Below are 19,687 nucleotides of genomic sequence, written 5' to 3' on the forward strand. Positions count from 1 at the left end.
TCTGCAGTACTGCTTTGGATTCAAACACTGGTTTGGTTTTTTTTTAGCTTTGGAAAATTAACTTGATCTGTTGATTCCGTTCTTCAAGTGAGGACATGAAAAAAATGGTATTTCAAGCACTGCAAGAGCTGCGTAGGATTAGGATGTTTCTAACCTATAAGGGGGAAGCAGGAAGGAGCACAAGAAAAGCCAAGCACTGATACTACATTCACTGTGAAGACACTGATAGGTTTGTATCTCCTGTCGTAAGAGCTAGGAAATCTATAGACTGCTCTGGCTGAGGGTATGCATCATCCTGTGCAGCACAGTAATAGAGGCTGAATTACAACACCTGCTCCTTGTACCCTACAGCTCTTTTCAACATGCATAAAAATTGTATGTTGAGTGCTGATAGCTCAGCTGGAGCAGACTCTTGCAAACACCTGTAGTTTTACCAGAGGCAAATAATTTTAATCACTTGTCCCTGAACACGTGCAGTCTCTTCATGTATCATTGCACAGAAAAGCTTTTTGTATGTATTTTAAAGTGCGTTGTACTACAGTTTTCAACTATAGCCAAAAGGATTGGTTTTTTTTCATAAATCTTTGAGATAGATAAATGTGTATACAAATAAATACATGAATATATAAACAAACATATACATATAAACACACACATATACACGTATGTGTTTCCATAAATATCTATTGTCTTTTGCTCAACAGGTCTCACAAACTAAGTTTGAGCATGCATACACGGATATATAAACATACAGAGGGAAAGTGGTACTTTTTTTTTTTTAACTTTTATGGAGTAAAGTGTGAAATTGATTTATTGAAAGGAATTTTATAATATATTAAACAGTATTAAATATAGACAGGGACTTCTAAACTGAATGTTTAGAATAGAATTTTTATGATATATTCATAAGAATGGCAGTTATTGACAGGTAGCAAATCATTAACTGTGTCACATGGTTTCCATATGATTTTAGTTTCAGTTTGTGTTATATCAGTAAGCTGTGTAACTTTTCTTGGATTGCAAGTCTTGTAAAGGTACGGATGGGAAACCTGTGAATATGCAAATGTACAATTTTTTAAAGTGAAAAATCTCTATCCGTGGCCAGTATTAAGGTAAGTCTGCATTTTGTAGCAGCATTTTAAATGCTGCATTTAAAGAACTGAAGGCCTTGCTAATCACATTTTATTGTTTCTGCTTTATCACAAGATGATTCTGTAAAAGTATGTTAGTTTTTAGAGCAGACTTATATTTATGTTGGCTGGCAGACACTTTACTCTTCTTGCTCCTGTCATGTTAGACCTCATATGTTTAATAAGACCAGGGACAATATAATTCTGAGTGATACAAGAGACTCTCTCCAGTGGCACTTAATTGTACCCCACCTGGTATATGAGACCATGGTGCTCTTTGGAGTGCTGTCATCCGTCAAATGTACGGGATATTAAGGGCTGAGATCTTCAATAGCGATTTCATGTGCACTTGTGAGCAGGCATTTGTGTTTGGCCTTGGAATTAAGATATTAGACATTCAGGAATACAGATTTGTGAGTCTCTGATAGATTTTTTTTTTTAGGTTACCATGAGCAAAATGTAAACCCTGTGTTTTACTAGCCGTTCCAAGGCTCTTGCAAGACTAGATTCCTTATTCAAGATAATTATGAGACTGTGAGCAGGCTGACATGCTTGATAATGTGTGGCTCCTTATTTATCTCAGCTTACCTGATGGCTTCATATAGCACCAAGATGTCCAGACAGGTCTGCAGACTGACAGCATGGCAGCAGTTTGGACAGTATGCGTCCAAATCCAAAAGTAGAAATCACCTGGCTCACAGCTACTCTTCATGCTGTTGTTTCAGAGGAGCCTGGACATAGCCTGTAAAACTTCCTTTCTTATTAGGGATAAAATGATAATGAGATAATTCCTCTTTGTGAAGTGCTCAGATACAAAAGGATAGGGAGGTTGTAAAGAGGGAAAAATCCAGTTACCCTGTTTATTCATTTCAGGTACAAAATTAGAGGCTAGTCCTTGCCACTCAAATGTCTAGTACACTATTACTCATTCAATGTGAACCCTGGTATACTACCTACTTCAGACATAAGTTGCCTATCCAAAGAACTTTCTGTTTGGATCCAGTTATTGACTTAACTTTTACTGTTGTGTTTCCTGTAACAGTGAAATAGTGAACCTGTTTGGGTTTTTTGGTTTTTTTTTTAATCTGTTCTAAAAACCGTGCATAACCTTCTTGTCACAAAAAAGGATATGGCTTGACGAAGGTAGTACCTCAAGCTGCAGAATGACATGATGTTCTTATATAGAGTAAATACAGTTTTCTTTGGATTTTTTTTTAATGAATCCTAGTAATAAACTCTTAAGTTTGTTAATACACAAGTTTTCAGATATGAAACAGTTGTATACACAAAGCTCAGTTTATGCAGGACTTTATACCAAAGTCCACTTCCCTGAATCTGACTGAATTGGATATAAATTGCATTAGTGATTTGAAAGAGATTAGTGGTGTTTTACTGGAGAGGACAGGAAAGAACAGTGAAAGGATTCCAGCTATCCCAGCTGTAAGATCTCCTGATCTTTCTCACCTCTTCTGGGCCAGGACATGAAACCTAAGTAGGAGATAGAACAAGAGGCTAGAAATAGCTAATGGCTAGATCTGAAAAAATAATGTTTAGACAGCCAGCACTGTTTTAGGCTGTTATGTTCCCACATGTCTTCATTAGGGAATTAACAGCTTAAGTTCTCTTTTTCGGGTTTGTACTTGGGTGACACTGTAGACTAGCCCAATCAACACAAGCAAAGAATAGTCATTACCTTTCAAAAGCTTTGTTCATGGGATATTAACCAATTGTCTCATTTCACTCCTCTGTGGCAGTGTGCCTAAATTCACAAAAACCCAAAGGAGACCTGCCTCCGCATGCCCTTCCCCTGCCCTGAGCTCCCTGCCGCAGCTGTTTCCCGTGTATTGTCTGAGGCTGTTTGGCGGTGGCACCAGCCCAAACCTGGTGCTTTGGCACATCCTGCCTCCCATCCTTTGGGATTGCTGCCAGCAGCTTTTTCCTAAGATATGCAAATGAAATAAGGGACTTTGTCATTTTTATGTTTATAGCTTTGCAGAGGTGGAAATGAATGAGACAAAGAACGTACTGCCTTATAGCTTTTCTGTTTCGCCTGACAAATACCACAGTTCTACGGAGTAAATGTGTGTAAGGACTACTCAGAGAGGTCACAAGGATCCTTGCAATGTTAGGCAATGTAAACATAGTTCAGACTGCAAATTAATTCTATTTGCAGTAGACAATATGGTTAGGTCATCTGTGCGTAGGTACTACTTGCAACAGCTTGTCAGATGTTTCCCAAAGAGGTGTAGGCTGGTTCAGGTCTGGCTCCTTACAAGTCTCTTTAACAGGAGAGCTGCAATCCTACTCAGCACTTCCTTGCTGCGTATGGAAAAACAAGCAGAAATGATAAAACCACTAGACATATGCACACAAATGCAGTAACACAGTTGGAAATGACATAATGATGTGTACTCTGTTACAATGGTGTGTACTCAAGACAGGAGTTGTCTTGGTGTTTTGTGCTGTGCACAGTAAGGGAGAATAGCTCAGAAGTTACGAAAGTTCTGGGAATGAATCTTTTTTTCCATAAGCTGGTTTTAAAATCTAGTAGAGGTAAGCTTGTTTCTTAGTATTTTGCAACTATTAGGAATTATCTCAACAGTTGCTTGGTAAGTGGAGAGTCACTGTGGTTGGGAGAGTGGGTGACCTCAGCAGGTTTAGAGGTGCACCTTCTCTTGGGCTGATTGTTCACAGATATCTCAGTGTATTCTGCATTTTGTACTTGCTTGTTTAAATGGTCGTGTGAATTGCTGTATGAGACTTTAAAAGAAAATATTGTTGCTGCTGATCTTCCTTTTTTCTTCTTCTTTTTAGGAACCAGTAATGAAGAACGACTCCATCAGTTAAAAAGACAATTTACATTTATCTTTTCCAGAATAGACATGTATCACTGCAGTTAATTTAATATTTAAATCAAGAATCTAGAAAAATGCAAGTCCCTTTGCCATAATAAAGATGCATAATCCAACTTTCCTTTGTATAAAGCACTATAATCAGATGGTATCATCAGGAAAAAGACTCCATTGTAGGAAAGCATTTAGATTAATTCTGACTTTCCTTTACATGAAGTGAGGAGAGAATGACAACAGTGACAGTCTAATACATGATGAAATTTACTAAGCAGAATTTTATTTTTTTAGTTGGTGGAATTATAATTTATGTATTTGATATTGGAGTGGACTTCTGGGTAGCTAGTAAATATTTCTATCAAGGACAATATTGTTGGGGTATATTGATACTGTGTTTTAGAGGTCTTTCATCATTAATAACTCAGGTATTCAGTTATGAGTGGTTTAAAAATGACTGGGAAGGTAGTGATACTGGGAAGCTGAAATGGATTTTTCTAGTTCATCTCTTTCAGTGTGGAATTTTTATAAGGTAAGCACATTTTTTTTTTTTTTAATGAGAAATCATATTTCTTTAAGACAGTTTATTAAGAAATACTTAATATGGCTTCAGGGACAAACCCACTTCTGGCCTTAGCAATTACTGCTCCATGTAAGCAAATGGATTTTTGTCTGCATATGCCAGGGGTAAATTATGTCAGGTTTTGATGGAAATGTAGATCTTCTTTCATTTTACCTGTAAGTAATAATTTTTATGATTCATAGCCTAACTCTATTTGATTAATCAGCCTTTTGATAGGGCATATTTAATAAAACTGCTTGCTTTACAGAGTAATACTGTTGTAATGGATAAATGTAAGTTTTTAAAGTGATGTTAAGAAAGGAATTCATTTGATTACACTAAGCAGGTGAGACAGCTGAAGTAAGAGGTAATTTTTGAACCTGAGTTCTAGCCATATGTAGTATTGAACCTGAGAGTCTAAACAAATGTAGAAAAAACACCAAGATTTGGGAGAGACATGAATAGTTGAATAGTAAGAATACTTGCAGCAGTACTTCCTGCAGGGACTGGGGTAATGGTGACAGGAACCTTTGCTGAAAGACACATGTCCAGGAATAGTTTAAGATACCATATGCTTAACATTCTGTGATGGCTTTGCTATAAAATTATCATTATCATTATAGAGATCATTTGTGCCAAGATTTTAATTCCATTTTAAAATTGAGGTGAAAGGTGTTGGTGAAAAGTCCTGAATTTTAATTATTTTGGGTATGCAACATGTGAGAAACATGAGTGAATATAGACTTATTGGAGTAATTTAATAAAATACTTATTTAAAATGCCTCCTTTAACTTCCTATACTACTCTATGGACAGCGATGAAAGATATATTTATGCCAGTGTAAAAATTCCCCTCACACGCATGTTTTATTCACTTGATGTTATCATGGATTAAAGAAAATGATGGAGCTTTTACATGTCACAATTAACTTTTGCCTCTCAATATTTTTTCCTTTTGTCCATCAGGCTTTACTTTCCTGCTCCTCCTCCTCTTACAGTCCTCAAGTTTTAGAATTCACAGAGGAGTACTTACTGACAGGTTTAACCTTTCTTGTGTCAGGTATTAGAAAAAACTTAGAAATACTGCATTTTGAAGAAAAAGAAAATCCTTCTTCAATATTTCTCGATGGTTTCTTATTCACTAACCAGATCCATGGACATGGGTTGGTTCATGTAAGATATACCAAGACCTGGCCACAGGGACTCTACCAGGTTCTGCCTTTTAGAGGGGATGTCTCAGAGCCCCCTGTGGCACTCTCCTTTTTGTCTGTCGCCAAGGCTTTTCATCTTCAGGTATGGCTGGGAGTGCCATTCTTGCGCTCGTGACTTACAAACCTGCCCCTCTGGGTTCGTTTCTTCCAAAGGAAATTAAAGCCATGACCTCTCTTTCTGATAACTGATGATAAATATTCAAAATGCTGCTTTTACGGGCAAATCTTCATGGATTACCTGAACTTTAAGGCAATCCATGAAACTCTTGGATTTACCTGAACTCGTACCCGTTCCAATGAATACCTCTTACCATGAATTCCTATAATTGTCGAAGCTTCCTTCCCAGAATTAGCTGCGTCTTGTCTGAGTGGGTTATTATCTAGTAAACGTAATTTTGCCCTTTGCACTGACGGTGTTGTCAACTTGGTCACTTGTTCTCTATTGCACCAATGATATTTTCTCCTATGCTGCCACTTATGCTTGGAAAAAGTTTCCTAGTTTATATATATAAATTACAAAGTTCTTCAGCCACTCCTCAAAATTCAGCAGTGTGATAATGCATACTGTAAACTATAAACTGATAACAGCAAGCTGACATCTGTGCTTGTACCTTTGAGATCAACTGTTATATACTTCCTATTATATGTGTTTTCTTATGTGTATCCATGTACAACTCCCTCCTGTTCTCCTTAGTCATCTGATTTATCCAGTTAATTTAGACAATGAGTCTCTCAGGCTTATCTCTGTAGTCAATGGGTAAAAATAGATTTTGTCAGGAGTTGGGTCATACTTGTTAAGGTGAATTTCTCCAGAAGTTCATTTGGGGCAGATACCTATGTTCTCCATTCACTACAGAGGAAAATAGCGGCCTAGCTGGTAAATACGACTTGGCCAGTGAACTTAGGATGCCTGACATTATATAGATGTGAATACACCTTACCAAATTACCTTGCTTCATTTCTTCCTTTCTTTCTTCCCTTCTTCCCTCTCTCATATGTCTTTTACACCTCTTGCTCCATCTTTGGAACAGGGAACTTCATTATGTTATGTTTGTACAGTGTACAGCACAATGGCAATTGGTCTGGTTACGTTATCACACTGCCAATGCTAAGTAATAAATATGGAAATAATATGTGTGTATACACTTATGTACATATATGTTAAAAATAGAGAAAAATGAAATTAAAATTATTTCATGTCTAATAAGGCTTTAGTTTATTTTAATGGAAAGAATGTAGACCTGTAATTATATTTCATACAAGATGTTATTCTCTGCAAGGAGCAAAATTAAGTTGGTAAAGTATATATTAGCTATGCTGACTAAAATTATTTTCAGCTTGACCCATTTAAATAGGTCACACAGATGTTGGTACAATTGAGAACAGATTGCAGTGTAACAGTCAACATTAGGACAATAACACAGTCAGTGAATGTGGAAAAATGGGACATTTCCCTGGGGCACCATATGAATTCTGGAGCCCACTGACATGTAGCAGTTTGCAGCAGTCAAGGACACCTGAGGAAGACTAAATTTTAGCAATTAACAACCTTCACTGTCAGAGCAGAAGGCCATACAGGCAGCAGCCATTGTGATATTGGCAGCTACTGTTGTGTCTCTTGATGCTTAAAGGTAGGCTCAAGATGCTCTGCATCTTTGAACAGGAGCTGATGAAAAAGATTTTTTTGCAAAGGTGAATTCTAAATCCATGGGACATCAGAGTAAATGTGAGTGCTTTGCTGAAACCGGAATTATTTCATTACACGTTTTTAAAAGGTGATGAGAAAAAATCAGTCAAGATAGCTGATGTTCAGTTTATAGTGGTACAGATTTAGCACCTGTTAAGTCACACCCAGACCAAGAATGGATCAAAAATGAGGACTGAAGCTGGTAACATGCCTCTAGCAATTGATGTGTATAACAAGAAGTTCCACAGGACAAAATAAATAGAAAGGTATTTAAGATACCAAGTCAGTGAGGTACAGAGAGTCAAGTAAAAGTGGAAAGTTTGTAATGCTGCTTTAAGTGACTCAGAGGTTACGTAATAATATGTGCTTGATCACATCTTCTTAATATAAATTTACTGTCCTAAGTATTGACTTAGTTGCATCAGTTTCATGGACTTAATCCAAGCCTTTCGATACTTAGAAGATTAAGTTTAACATGCAGCAGAGAATAATTTTCTTTTTATTAAGGATTTATACGATGCTGCAAACTGTGATTGTGTGACGAGAATTTAGAGGAGACAATCATAGCTGCCAGGTCTCTGACACCCTGCCTGCATGAATTTCTAAATGGCACCCAAGTCTTTATCAGTGTAGTTTGAAGAGATGGGACATGAAGTGTAGTACTGGGATTGTGGTGGAAAGTCTTCAGCAGAAATCTGAGGGGGAGCAGGTGATATGGAAGCACTGGCAAGGCGGCTTGCCTGTGATGTGAAGGCTGTGAAGCAACAAAAACAAGTAGCTGTCACCTCTGTGAATTCCCAGTCATGCTTGGAGAGCCAAAGGCTTCCTAATTTTACAGGAGACCGGGAGCAAACTTCTTCCCTTATGAAATGATGATGAAAATGTAGGAGTGACATTGGAGCTGTGTTTCAATGATTGTTTATAACAAGTAGGAGTCCGATCACCTGTGTTCTCCACAAAGCGACACTACAAGGGTAGAAACTTTTTCTTTCCCTATCAAAGTGAATATGATATTTAGAAACACTGATTATTCTTTACTGTTCACATATGCCAATTCCAGTTCTAAAGAAATTGTGATGTTTTACTCTATTGGCTTCCAAGTAGCTTATGTACCTTGGATTAATGAAAAAATATCGTCTTTAATGAGTTTAGAGGGAGAAAAAGTAAATGGCAAGCCTGCATTTGCTATATCAATGACACACTCCCCATACACATTTCACCTTCAGTTTAAGATGTATGTCCACTTAAAATACATAACCAATCCAATACTTTTAATTAATTTATTTTTATTCCAGTTGAAGTAGCTTTTTAAGAGCCTTTTTTTCAGTTTATGAAGATTGAAGCATGGAGCTGCTATGGCAATAGATATATTAATATAGGTATATAATTATGATAGGTTCATAGCAGGCACAGTGTTTAGGTGAGCCATGGGCATGATAAAGGAGAAAATTTGAGTCTGATCTATCCCTTAGTACAGACTGAACTTTGCCCTTGGCTGTGAATGCAGTTGTCCAATGTTAGGCCTAAAAGCTGGCTATGGGCCCTTCCAAAATTGTCCAAATATTGCATGCCAAATGGGCAGATGGGAATGGGAGTGTAAGCTCAAAATACTCTTAAAGGATAGAAGATTTGTCACAGTGAACTACAGTAAGTGACATAGGTGCATGGAGCTCAGGGAATAGCACCTTGCTTGATACATAGTCAAAGAGCAATGGAAGTATTTGGACTTTTCTAGAAAAAAACAATGTATTTTATACAGTTTTCAAAGTCAGAAGTGGACTAACTGAAATCATTACAACTAGTGAAAAATGCTATAGCATGCCATCTTATAACAATAAAAACCTAGTATACCATACTCAGAGGAATGTGCTTCTGAAAACTGACAAGCGATTTCAGGTATGCATCCAGCTGAAGTATTCCTTTTACAATATGCCTGGTTCTTGCCTTGTGTATCATCTGCCTCCTCAGCTGTGAGCTCTGCAGCTCAAAATTTGTGCAGCTGGTTTCCACTTCTTGCTGCTTGGACAAACACAGGCTCTGGTGAATGAGTCCGTGGACAACTAACAGATCGGTCTACCCAATTGTTTTTTCTTGAAAACATTGCGAACTCTCCAGATGTTTACATCTCAGATGCAAGAACCAGATGTTTTGGAATCCTAATTGTTTTCTAAAATGAAAAAGGTATAGATGCCATGCCAAACAGTTCAGTTCTTTGCTTATGAGTGATTATTCAGAGAACAGTAAGATAAATACACAAAAACATCGAAGTAGAAAAGAGTTTCCTCTGGGAGTAAATAATGGAACTAGAGCCAGCTCATAGAATCAGTGTATGCCCTCAATGGCAGGGATGCAGTCTATGAATTTCTGCAAGGAAAAGAGCAAAGGATCTTCCTCTAAGGCTCCTCAGTAGTAACATAACTGCTCCACACCTACTACTGATCCTTCTAGGTTGCATTCTCACTTGTGACCATATAAGACAGGCTTAACATACCAGGGAATAAATCATGATTCCTCTAGCATGCACTTAACCCAAGACCTGCAAATCCTGCCTGTTTTGCTCATAGCTCTGGAAGAACCCCTGACACTGCGTCTCCTGTGGTCAAAGGATTCAGTTGTTAAAGATGGTGAAGGTGTTAAACCTTTAACACCTGGAGGAGCCAGGAATTCTTCCTAGCTCCCTTTGTAAGCAGAAGGGGTCTGTGCTCAAATGTCATACTGGGGTGAGGTCTGGGTGTCTAATGATCTGCTGCCCCCTGTTTTCTGTGTAAAGAAAATGCAACTGCATGGGTTTCATGGGATCCGTAGTGCATATGATCCTGTGGATGATCAGGGAATCAGGAACCAGTGTCACTTCAGCATGAATATTGAAATAATCTCAGATGCATCCTTAGGGAATGGAAGTAGGAGGCAAGCTAAGGCATAGGACCTTCTCCTTCTCAGCTTGCACGTTAGCAGGCTTGTACAACTGTGTAAGATAACCAAGTGATGGTCTGTGGTGGTCTGCTTGATTTCTCAAGAAAATAGATCTGAAAGAATGATGTAATCTTCAAAATCCAACTGACTAAATTCTTCTGTCAAGGGAAAAAAACCTTTAGCAATGTTTATAATGCTAGAAAAGTTAGCTGAATAACAGTGAATTTTCTTGAAAAAGGACTGATTTTGCTGTCCTTGCCTGCTAGTTATAGTCAAAATGGGTTCATTGGAGAAGAATATTGGAAGCTCAAGACATCTGGGAACTGAATAGGCAGAAATAGGCTTGAAAGTGATGTCTGAAGACTGTTATGCTCAAAATCCTGTTTATGGGCAAACACACAAGATTTATATACCTATAAAGCCAAGAACGTATTATTAGTATAAGTGAAATCCTAGCAGTTGATTCCAAGAATCATTATTAGTCTAGATCTATTTATTACAGGAAAAGAAAGAATACTTCTATGCATAAAACATTTCAGTAATAATAATACTACGGTTAAAATAGATTGCATGCATATTTTTTCATTCCTATCCCTTTTCCTTGTGTTTTACTCACCCTTCTTCTGCTTCTCTGGGTCCTAATGTTTGCAGTTTCATTCTGGTGTGTGTGTCGGGGGGTATTAAGGGTGTTACCAGTGCCTGGGGTCTTGCTGAGAAGAACATGATGTTCATGTTGATGGTTTCTTCTTCTTCACCCTTAGGATCCACTTTGGGTCTTTTTTGTGTGTTTGCTAACACACATTCAGACTTTGCTTTCTCTTACTTCTCTGCAGCTTCGTGCTACATCCAAACTAGTTTCATCCAGCTCCAGGTCTGCGTTTTTGTAAGTGACCACTGGTGAGTTGTTTATAGCTGTGGAATCTCCAGTGTCAAGCCATCTCTTATCATCCTATCCATGCATTCTTCTACACTGCATCCTGTGTTTCCACATTTCAGAACCTCTGCTGTCATACCAAGACTATATTTCTCCATCCAATGTCATCATGTCTGTCATAAATATTTCATTCAATACAGAATATCTGCTTGTTACTGTTACCTGTAACAGTAACTATACTATGGCTGTACCACACAAAAATGAACAAAAGTAAAACAAATTAGCAGCCTGGTCAATTGGAAGAAATCACCAAATTTTCTGCAGAAAATCCAAGCTAAACCAACCAAGTAAAACAAAGTCACAGACAGGTCAAGAAAACTTCAACCAGAGCAAGCCTGACAAACCCCAGTCATGAGGTCTTGCAAAGCTTATATCGCATTACTAGCAATGACAGTGCCTATGTCCTGGTTTCGGCTGGGATAGAGTTAATTTTCTTCCTAGTAGCAGGCATAGTGTTGTGTTTTGGATTTAGTAGGAGAAGAATGTTGATAACACACTGATGTTTGTAGTTGTTGCTGAGTACTGCTTATGCTAGTCAAGGACTTTTCAGCTTCTCATGCTCTGCCAGGTGCACAAGAAACTGGGAGGGGGCACAGCCAGAATAGTTGATCCAAACTGACCAAAGGGCTATTCCATACCATATGACGTCATGCTCGGTATATAAACTGGGGGGGGTTGGCCGGGGAGCAACGATTGCTGCTCGGGAACTGTCTGGGTATCGTTTGGCGGGTGGTGAGCAATTGCATTGTGCATCACTTGCTTTGTATATTATTATTACTATTATTAGTATATTGTTGTTATTATTATTATTTTACTTTATTTTATTTCAATTATTAAACTGTTCTTATCTCACCCCAGGAGTGTTTCTCACTCTTACTCCTCCGATTCTCTCCCCCATCCCATTGGGGTAGGGGGAGTGAGCGAGCGGCTGCGTGGTGCTTAGTTGCTGGTGGGGCTAAACCACGACAGCCTATTACAGTGCTGCAGAGTTACAAGGCTTAGTCTACAATCTGCACAGCCAGTGCTACTGGCCACTTGAAGTCAAGTAAACAGCAGAAGAGAGCAAGCATTGCTTTACTTCAGGATAGGATTTACATGCATACTTACGAGGATACTTCTCCCTGCTTTAATTTGTTGACTAGTTCCAAAAGATTATTTCTTTGCTGCTGAACTGGAAAGAGTTCTTTAGCTGTGAAAACCTGTTCTGGAATTGCCCCATTTCATCTATTACAGAAAAGAACATTACCTACCTCCCTTGGCTTCCAAAGCACTGAGCAATGAGTCGGGTCATTCACCAGGGCTCTGTGTGAGTCCATTAGGGACAGTGGAAATACTATAATTTCCAGCAGCTAGAGTTCTGGTCCTGCATCAAGTTGTAGCCACCATCCTGTTTTCCTGAACACAGCTGTAAAGATTACCATGCACAATAGCTGGTTCCTCCCTTAATTATCAAAATGGTTTTTGATTAAAACGTAAGCGTTCTCTCCCCTCTGAAGTGCTATGTCCACTTCTTGGCCTGAAGCAAAGGTCTTGAAAATGAGCTAGGTTTTATTTATCTCTAAGCAAAGCATTAGAGATATCCTGAGCAGAAAAGGTTCTTTACCACACAGAATGCACACCAGTTGTGACTAACTAATTCCATGTATCTTTGCATTTATTGCTCTTTTAGAGGAAATGTTCATCTAGGCTTAATTGAAAATAAACCAGAAGTGTTCTAAAAGTCATTCAAGTGCACACATTTGCCAAGACAAATGGTTTCTTCATGTAAAACCACTCAGATTATTAGTAGAATCTGTCAACCCAGGAATCTATGTGTCTTGAAAATAATTTTCTGAAATGAAAGTCTTCCTGAGTATTTAGAAAATAACACTGTAGTGATTTTTTTTTTTAAAGCCTCTTCTATGTTTGCAATTCATCAGATATTATCCTTGGGGCTTATGGATCCATATTATACTTATACAGATATGGATGTTCACAGCTGGATATTCACTAATACCCTTAAAAGGATACAAAGAAAATGAATGAGTATCTCAAAGAGACTCAGAAGAGATGCTAAGGGAATTTTCAGAAATGTGGTACTTTTAAAGAAATAAGAACCTAACAGAATAATGCTTGTAATCTTTATTCTGGCAAGACTCATTCTGTTTTAGTAGTTTTTACATTGCATTGGTATCGCTGGTTATAAATGATTACCTGATATCACTCATACCAGACAGATATTGGACTAAATTTTATCTTAGTAGAAGGTGCTGGATTACATTCAAAGATAAAATGTGAATGGAGAATGAAATGGGAAAGATCGTTGTTAGGCTATATCACTTTATTGAGTTGTGCTTTTAAAAGTGCTGTCTAATCAAGTGTCCTTTTTTCTTATAGGTATTGGTTTGCTTTGAAGTATGGCTGCCAAGCTGCATTTAAACAAAGCAGCAGTGGAGATGCATCAGAAACAGACCCTCCCAACTTCATTCAAAAGCAAGCTGTTGATGTAGTGACTGATATTAACATGCTCAGGGTGTTCAAGACTTTTATTGAGACCACACCACAGCTTTTTGTCCAGATTTACATCCTCATGGAACATGGCAAAAATAATTTCTTTCAATGTGAGTCTGCCTTTCTCCTTAACTTGCAAGCTGAGTATCTTAACTAAAAAGATAACTTACGTGATTGGATAACATTTTAAACATACTTTGGAAAACATACACTCCACTGTATAATTACTCTGCATTTAGTTAGAATTTCTGCCTAGTAGATGGTCCGGTCTGCTAAATCCATGAGAAGGAAGATTTTACTATAACAAGTCTTAATATCTAATAAGAAACATAATGATACATCGCTTGAAAATAAGCTATTGCATACAATTAGCATATCATTTGCAGAGCAATTTGTTTTGTAAGTGTTTGTTTACAGTTTCTTTTAAAACTACTAACTGGGCATCTTGAAATCAGTAATGTATTTAGAGTAGCCCTGTGAGCTGTCTCTACCATCGTCCACACGTTACAGATGAGGGACAGAGTCAGAAAAAAACTAAGGATATGTCAGCATTGCAGAATGCAATATGATGAAGAGAGACTGGTTCAACTCTCAAAAGCAAGACAGCAGCTCTACTGTTTCCAGCTCTAAAACTCGCAGCATTGTTGGCAAGATGTTGACTTACCTAGGGTTGGAATTTATCTGACCAGATGGAGAGATCTGCACTGCTGTGTAGTGTTCCTTCATAGTCCATGGAGTCAATAGGTACTCAGACAAAACAGCCAAATGAATCTCGTCTTAAATATCACCAGTCTTAGTTATAAGTCTTAGTTATAGATTTCTACGTTAGAGACACCCCTGAGTCAATATCAGTTGCTGAAACTTAAGTTTTATGGGCTATTTGCAATACTTTGGGAATTTCTAAGTCGTCTGTGTATGGACATGGCAAATATGACACACAACTTAGGCTAGACCGTCAATGGCCAGAGGCTGGGCAGGGTAACATAGACATCACAAACATCATCAGATGCCTAGATTTAGGTAACTAAACTGAGCCTTAAAATTAAGGTGACTTGTTCAGGAGCACAGGGGAAATATAAAATTGGTATAAAGAATGTGTTAAGAAAGCATGAACTTGTCCAAAACTTCTTTCAGAAATTATAATGTAAAATAAGTATATTTTTCTTAGGTTTAACATCTGTCCTTGTGTTTTGTTTAGATGCTGCCATTATTATGTCTTTTTGTGGTATCTCCTTTTCAATGGTTGATTACCAGATATCATTACGAAAATCTCTGCCTGATAAAGATGAATTTCATGTGCTTCCCAAGGCAGTGTATCTCTTCTATAAACTGCTTACCATCACTTCTTGGATACTCAGTATTTCACTGATCACTCTCCTAAGTGTTAAAAGTTCTGTAATTCTGCTGATATTTCTTTGGATCTGTGGCTTCACCTGGACTTTGAAACAACATACGACATTTTGCAAATCTAAGAAGATGGAATACCTGTACAGAACTGTTGTTGGAATAATTCTAATTTTTACCTTTTTTAACATAAAGGGGAGAAAAACAAAAGTTTGCATTTTTATTTATTATGCTACTCACACTGTTGTTTCTCTAGGTATTTTGTTTGTATATATGTTCTGGAAACCTTCCATTATGGAGGAAATACATTTTACAATCGTGAGCATCCTAACTATTCTTAGTCTGGTGTTAGGTATTATTTTTCTTGTTGTTTATTATAGGCATTTTCATCCCACTGCTTATTGCAGACCACAGGCGTGTTCAGATGAAGTTGATGGAGAGGCAGGACAAAAAGGTAGAATGGAAATTGGTAGATTTCAAAATTTCATAATGCAGTGAATAGTATAGATTTTTTTGTGTGGACTTCAAATCAAATATGTGCTGGACAGTCTGTCTCTGTCATTGTTTCTGATGTATCATCACTGAGTATTACATAATGGACCAGAGTTATTGCTCTGAATAACTATTGTTTTCTGCGATGCTATACAAAGCGTTTATAACATGAATATTTCTCTATGTGCTGGTCAAAGTTAGTTTTGAAAAAGAAGCCATTTAATCTATCCATCCAACACAAACCACTGTTTTAGTTTTTAGCAATGCAAATAAAACATAGGAAAAGCTAAAATATAATAAAATGAAAGCTAGCATTAAAAACATATTCTATTCATTTATGTTGATTCTGTTAAAAACAAGGCTTGCTTTTTTTTTCCTTTCTGGCTGGAAGGAAAGAGGAGCACATATGAAATAATTGAGGGCAGTGATCAGTTATCTGCTTCTCCCCATTAGTGTAGGAGCTGCAGCTCTTCTTTAGGTAAGCATAGTTACAAACTGTACTGCCTTCTGCCTAAATATCTCCTAAAGAATAGCAGCTTTGATTTATGGCTCAATGACTGTCTTGCCACAAAGAAATTTGGGGAGATGTTTTCAAGCATTTTATTTTCTAGGTGTTTTAATGACTCTGTTGTTGGTTTTGTTCTGCTAATCTTTCACACATCCTTCTGTATTTAGGGGTGATGCCAGCTTGTCATTTTGGATTATAAATAGCAGCCTGAGTGATTTTCGGATGGCAACAGGAGTCTTGCATATAAAGGAAGAAATATCTTCCTTGAAGCTTTCCTCTCCTTTGAGCTCTAAGACATAATACTTTAAATGCTGGTTGCCACTGAAATAGGAGGCTATGCTAGGTATGCAGTAGTGCAGCTTCTTTTGTCACCAGAGAAAAGAGAAGCATCTGTTCTGATGCACTGCACTCACAGGGGCAGCAAAATGATGGAATAAACAGCTTGTCCATCAAGATTTTTTGGCAGAAGGCAGAGTGAAATTAGACATTTCACTCCTGTGTTCAAATGATAAACCAACAGTGAAGGAACTAAGGTTGATAGCCACAGCTTCTTCAGAAATAAAATTTAAAGGGAAGTCTTTCAGAGCTGCTGGGTTTTAAATCTGAATTATGAAAACTGGGGCTCTTTCTCTCCCCCACTTTCCCTTTCCAATAATTCACATTTGCAGTTAGAGCAGCCACAGGCAAAGGGAGGGAACGGTTTGAGAAAAGAGACAGAGATAAGAAAAACTGAAAAACTTTGCCAGGAACCAAATCTGTTAGCATTATTGATTGACAGAAAACGTCCCTGAAACTTTGGGCAAAGGGCTGATGCTTGGTTGACATTAGGGTACTGAAGAGCTGTGTCCTGTGCCTCTTCTGTCAAGTCCATGGACTGCAGACTGCCTTTTACTTGTTACCCTTCCAGCCTTAGCAGAGCTTAGGGAAGTTTCTAACTGTGTTTCTCTCCTGTTGCATTGCCATAATTCTCTTTACCAGGCCAACCACTTACATCTCCTTAATCCTATTCAAGGAAATGAATTTCTAGATGCATAGCTTGGATTGAATGGTCCGCCTTTCTGGGGATACGCATAAAAAAAGAAGTGTAGCAAGAATTTACCTCTAAGATCCCTCATTTCCACTTAGAGGTAACTAGAATGTGGGTCCAGAAGTTAAGGCATAAAAAAGCACAATCCATGAAATCTAAGCAATAGTTTTCCTAAAATGAATATATAACAGCACCTTCACTTCTCTCTACTCTGGAAAAGAGATTTGTCAGCCCTACAAAGGCTGCATAGTTAAGAGAAAAAGCCCAAGGCTCCATCCTGCTTCATGCACCATGATTGCCCCAAGTTCTGTCTGCTTTATCTACAAAGTATTTATTACTGGTGATGGTGCCCTTGGCAGAAAAATGCATGCTTGGTTTTAAGCTGAATGTACTCTTCTTTTGCTATGAAAACGTAGGTGAAGATTATCCCTATATTGCTTCACACACTTTTATTGTTTGTTCATCTGAAATCCTGAGAAGGGACTAGGGTGAGGTAGGGTGGAAAAGGGAGAATATTATCTCTGACTTACAGAAAATTACAAAATTTTGTCTGACCATTGTTTGGAAGACGACCTCAAACTTTGTACATGATCTGAGAAGCAGGTCTCTAGGGAAATATGAGCTGCTGAGAAGTCCTAGTGTGGGAGTTTCAGCCCTGAGGCCTCCAGGTTGTCTGCCTGCTGCCAGAAATCTGGAGCCTGAGTTGCTCTGGAGGAAGGTTAGTTTCTGGTGAAACAAAAAAATTTGTCTTGGTGATTTTCTTTTCCTTTCAGTGAACTGACAAATTCCAAGTAAAAATATTCCATTGCCATCTCTCTGGCCAACTCCTAACACTCATTTTCTTTCATGGGAGAAAAGCTGGATGTTGTGCTGGCTTCTGTTGTTCTCCTTATGTCTCCTCATTCCATCTTCTGTGCCACTGAGAAGAATGCTGTACTGAAGTTGAGTTGGTAAGAAAGACATGTACGTGGCAATTCATACCACACTAATACAAATACACACCAAACCCAATTACTTCTGTTTCAATCCCTATTTTATGCTTGTAAGTCCTAGTGGATATAAATTTAGCCGTATCCTAAAACTGGGAAATGATCCTTCCGGAAATCATGCAGATTCTTTTCATAAAGCTTAAACAGATCTTCAGTATACTGCCACAGATAGAGTAAATGTCTCCATTTTGCTGTCATCAGTCAGAGGGCCTCAAGAGATGGGAATTCCAGTTAGCTTGTCCCCTGTAGATTTTTATTTATTTATTTTCAACTTTAACATCCTCCCTTTCTTCTTGACCTTGAGTTCAAAAGTTTCACTTGATTCCGTTCATTTGGTCATTCTAGTTCAGAATCACTGTAGCAGGGAGGACAAGGAGGTGTGTGAATTGATTCTAGACACATTTCATATCATCAGTGACCACTTCAGACAAAACAAGCAAAGCCCCACTTCACCTAGGTGTAAAGTTCATATAATAGACTTCATACATATCCTTTCTGTTCCCCGACTACTCTTAAAATTCAGCTGCCACTCAGTTCATGCATTGTGCCTGACCTTGTCATTTTAATCTAACTGCAAAGTGAAAACAAATGGTTTTTTTTCTTTTTTGTTACGTATGTCCATTACATCTTACAAGAAGTATTTTAATAAGTTAAATAAAAATAATAAACAATTTCTTCCTGTTTTGACTACTGTCAGACCTTGGTAAGGGGGACAACATTCAACAGAATTGTTTTAATTATCCTACTAATATTCAACGTGCCATTTGATGGCATTGGTAAGCTCACCTGATGTACCACAGATAGCACTGATTTATGAAGCCATAATTGGGTTTCCAATAAACATTTGTCAAAATAATGTATTCATTCAAACCAAAGCCTTCTTTATTTATTCATATAAAAGAGCACTTAACTTTCAACAAAGAATTGCCTGCCATCAAAAACACTCCATAAATGGAGGAAATTTATGAAGACACAGTACCAGAGGGTGATTGGTGGAAGACTAAAGTTCACTTTAACCCTTCAGACTGCTGAGTTCCACTTCTTGCTTGTTACTGGTACTATATATATTTCTTTCTAAAAGCCCCAAGCCCAAATATTAAACTTTGTATATTTAGACATTAAAGTACCAGCTCTTTTTTCTACCATAGAGTCTTACATCTCAAAGACAGTTTCTAAACGAAGAGCTCTCATTTTTATTATGCAGTGTAGAAGCATGCACACAGTTCAAAGGTATCTGTTTTTAGGCTTACCTACATTCTGCCCACAGTTTTCACCGTATGTATCTTCTTCCAAAACAAGGTAAGCTTCGAGAGGTTAAACAACTTATCTTGTCTGAACCTGAGGCAATACATATACTTGTCATTCATTCCAGCTGAAGAATTTTCTTCTTTTACCTCTTTGTGCTCTTCTCTACTTTCTGGCACTTTAGTTTCATTTTACAGATTTTTAATAGAAGAATAGCAAAGTAGATGGGCTGTAAAACCAATATTTGAATGGAGTGCAGATAACCCCTTGGAATCTACCTTCACCAAAAACTTTTCTTCTTTTACCTCCA

General features: G+C 37.8%; 1 protein-coding gene across 1 annotated transcript; it reads left to right on the forward strand.

Annotated features, from left to right (window-relative positions):
* Nucleotides 1–4,233: 4,233 nt before the first annotated feature.
* Nucleotides 4,234–15,614, forward strand: XKR9 (XK related 9). The gene is made up of 3 exons (XM_075706437.1): nt 4,234–4,508; nt 13,659–13,882; nt 14,971–15,614. The coding sequence occupies exons 1-3, from the start codon at nt 4,234–4,236 to the stop codon at nt 15,612–15,614; spliced, it is 1,143 nt and encodes a 380-aa protein (XP_075562552.1).
* Nucleotides 15,615–19,687: the final 4,073 nt, after the last annotated feature.

This window comes from Pelecanus crispus, chromosome 2 (assembly GCF_030463565.1).
Source record: "Pelecanus crispus isolate bPelCri1 chromosome 2, bPelCri1.pri, whole genome shotgun sequence".
In the NCBI taxonomy this organism is placed as follows: domain Eukaryota; kingdom Metazoa; phylum Chordata; class Aves; order Pelecaniformes; family Pelecanidae; genus Pelecanus; species Pelecanus crispus.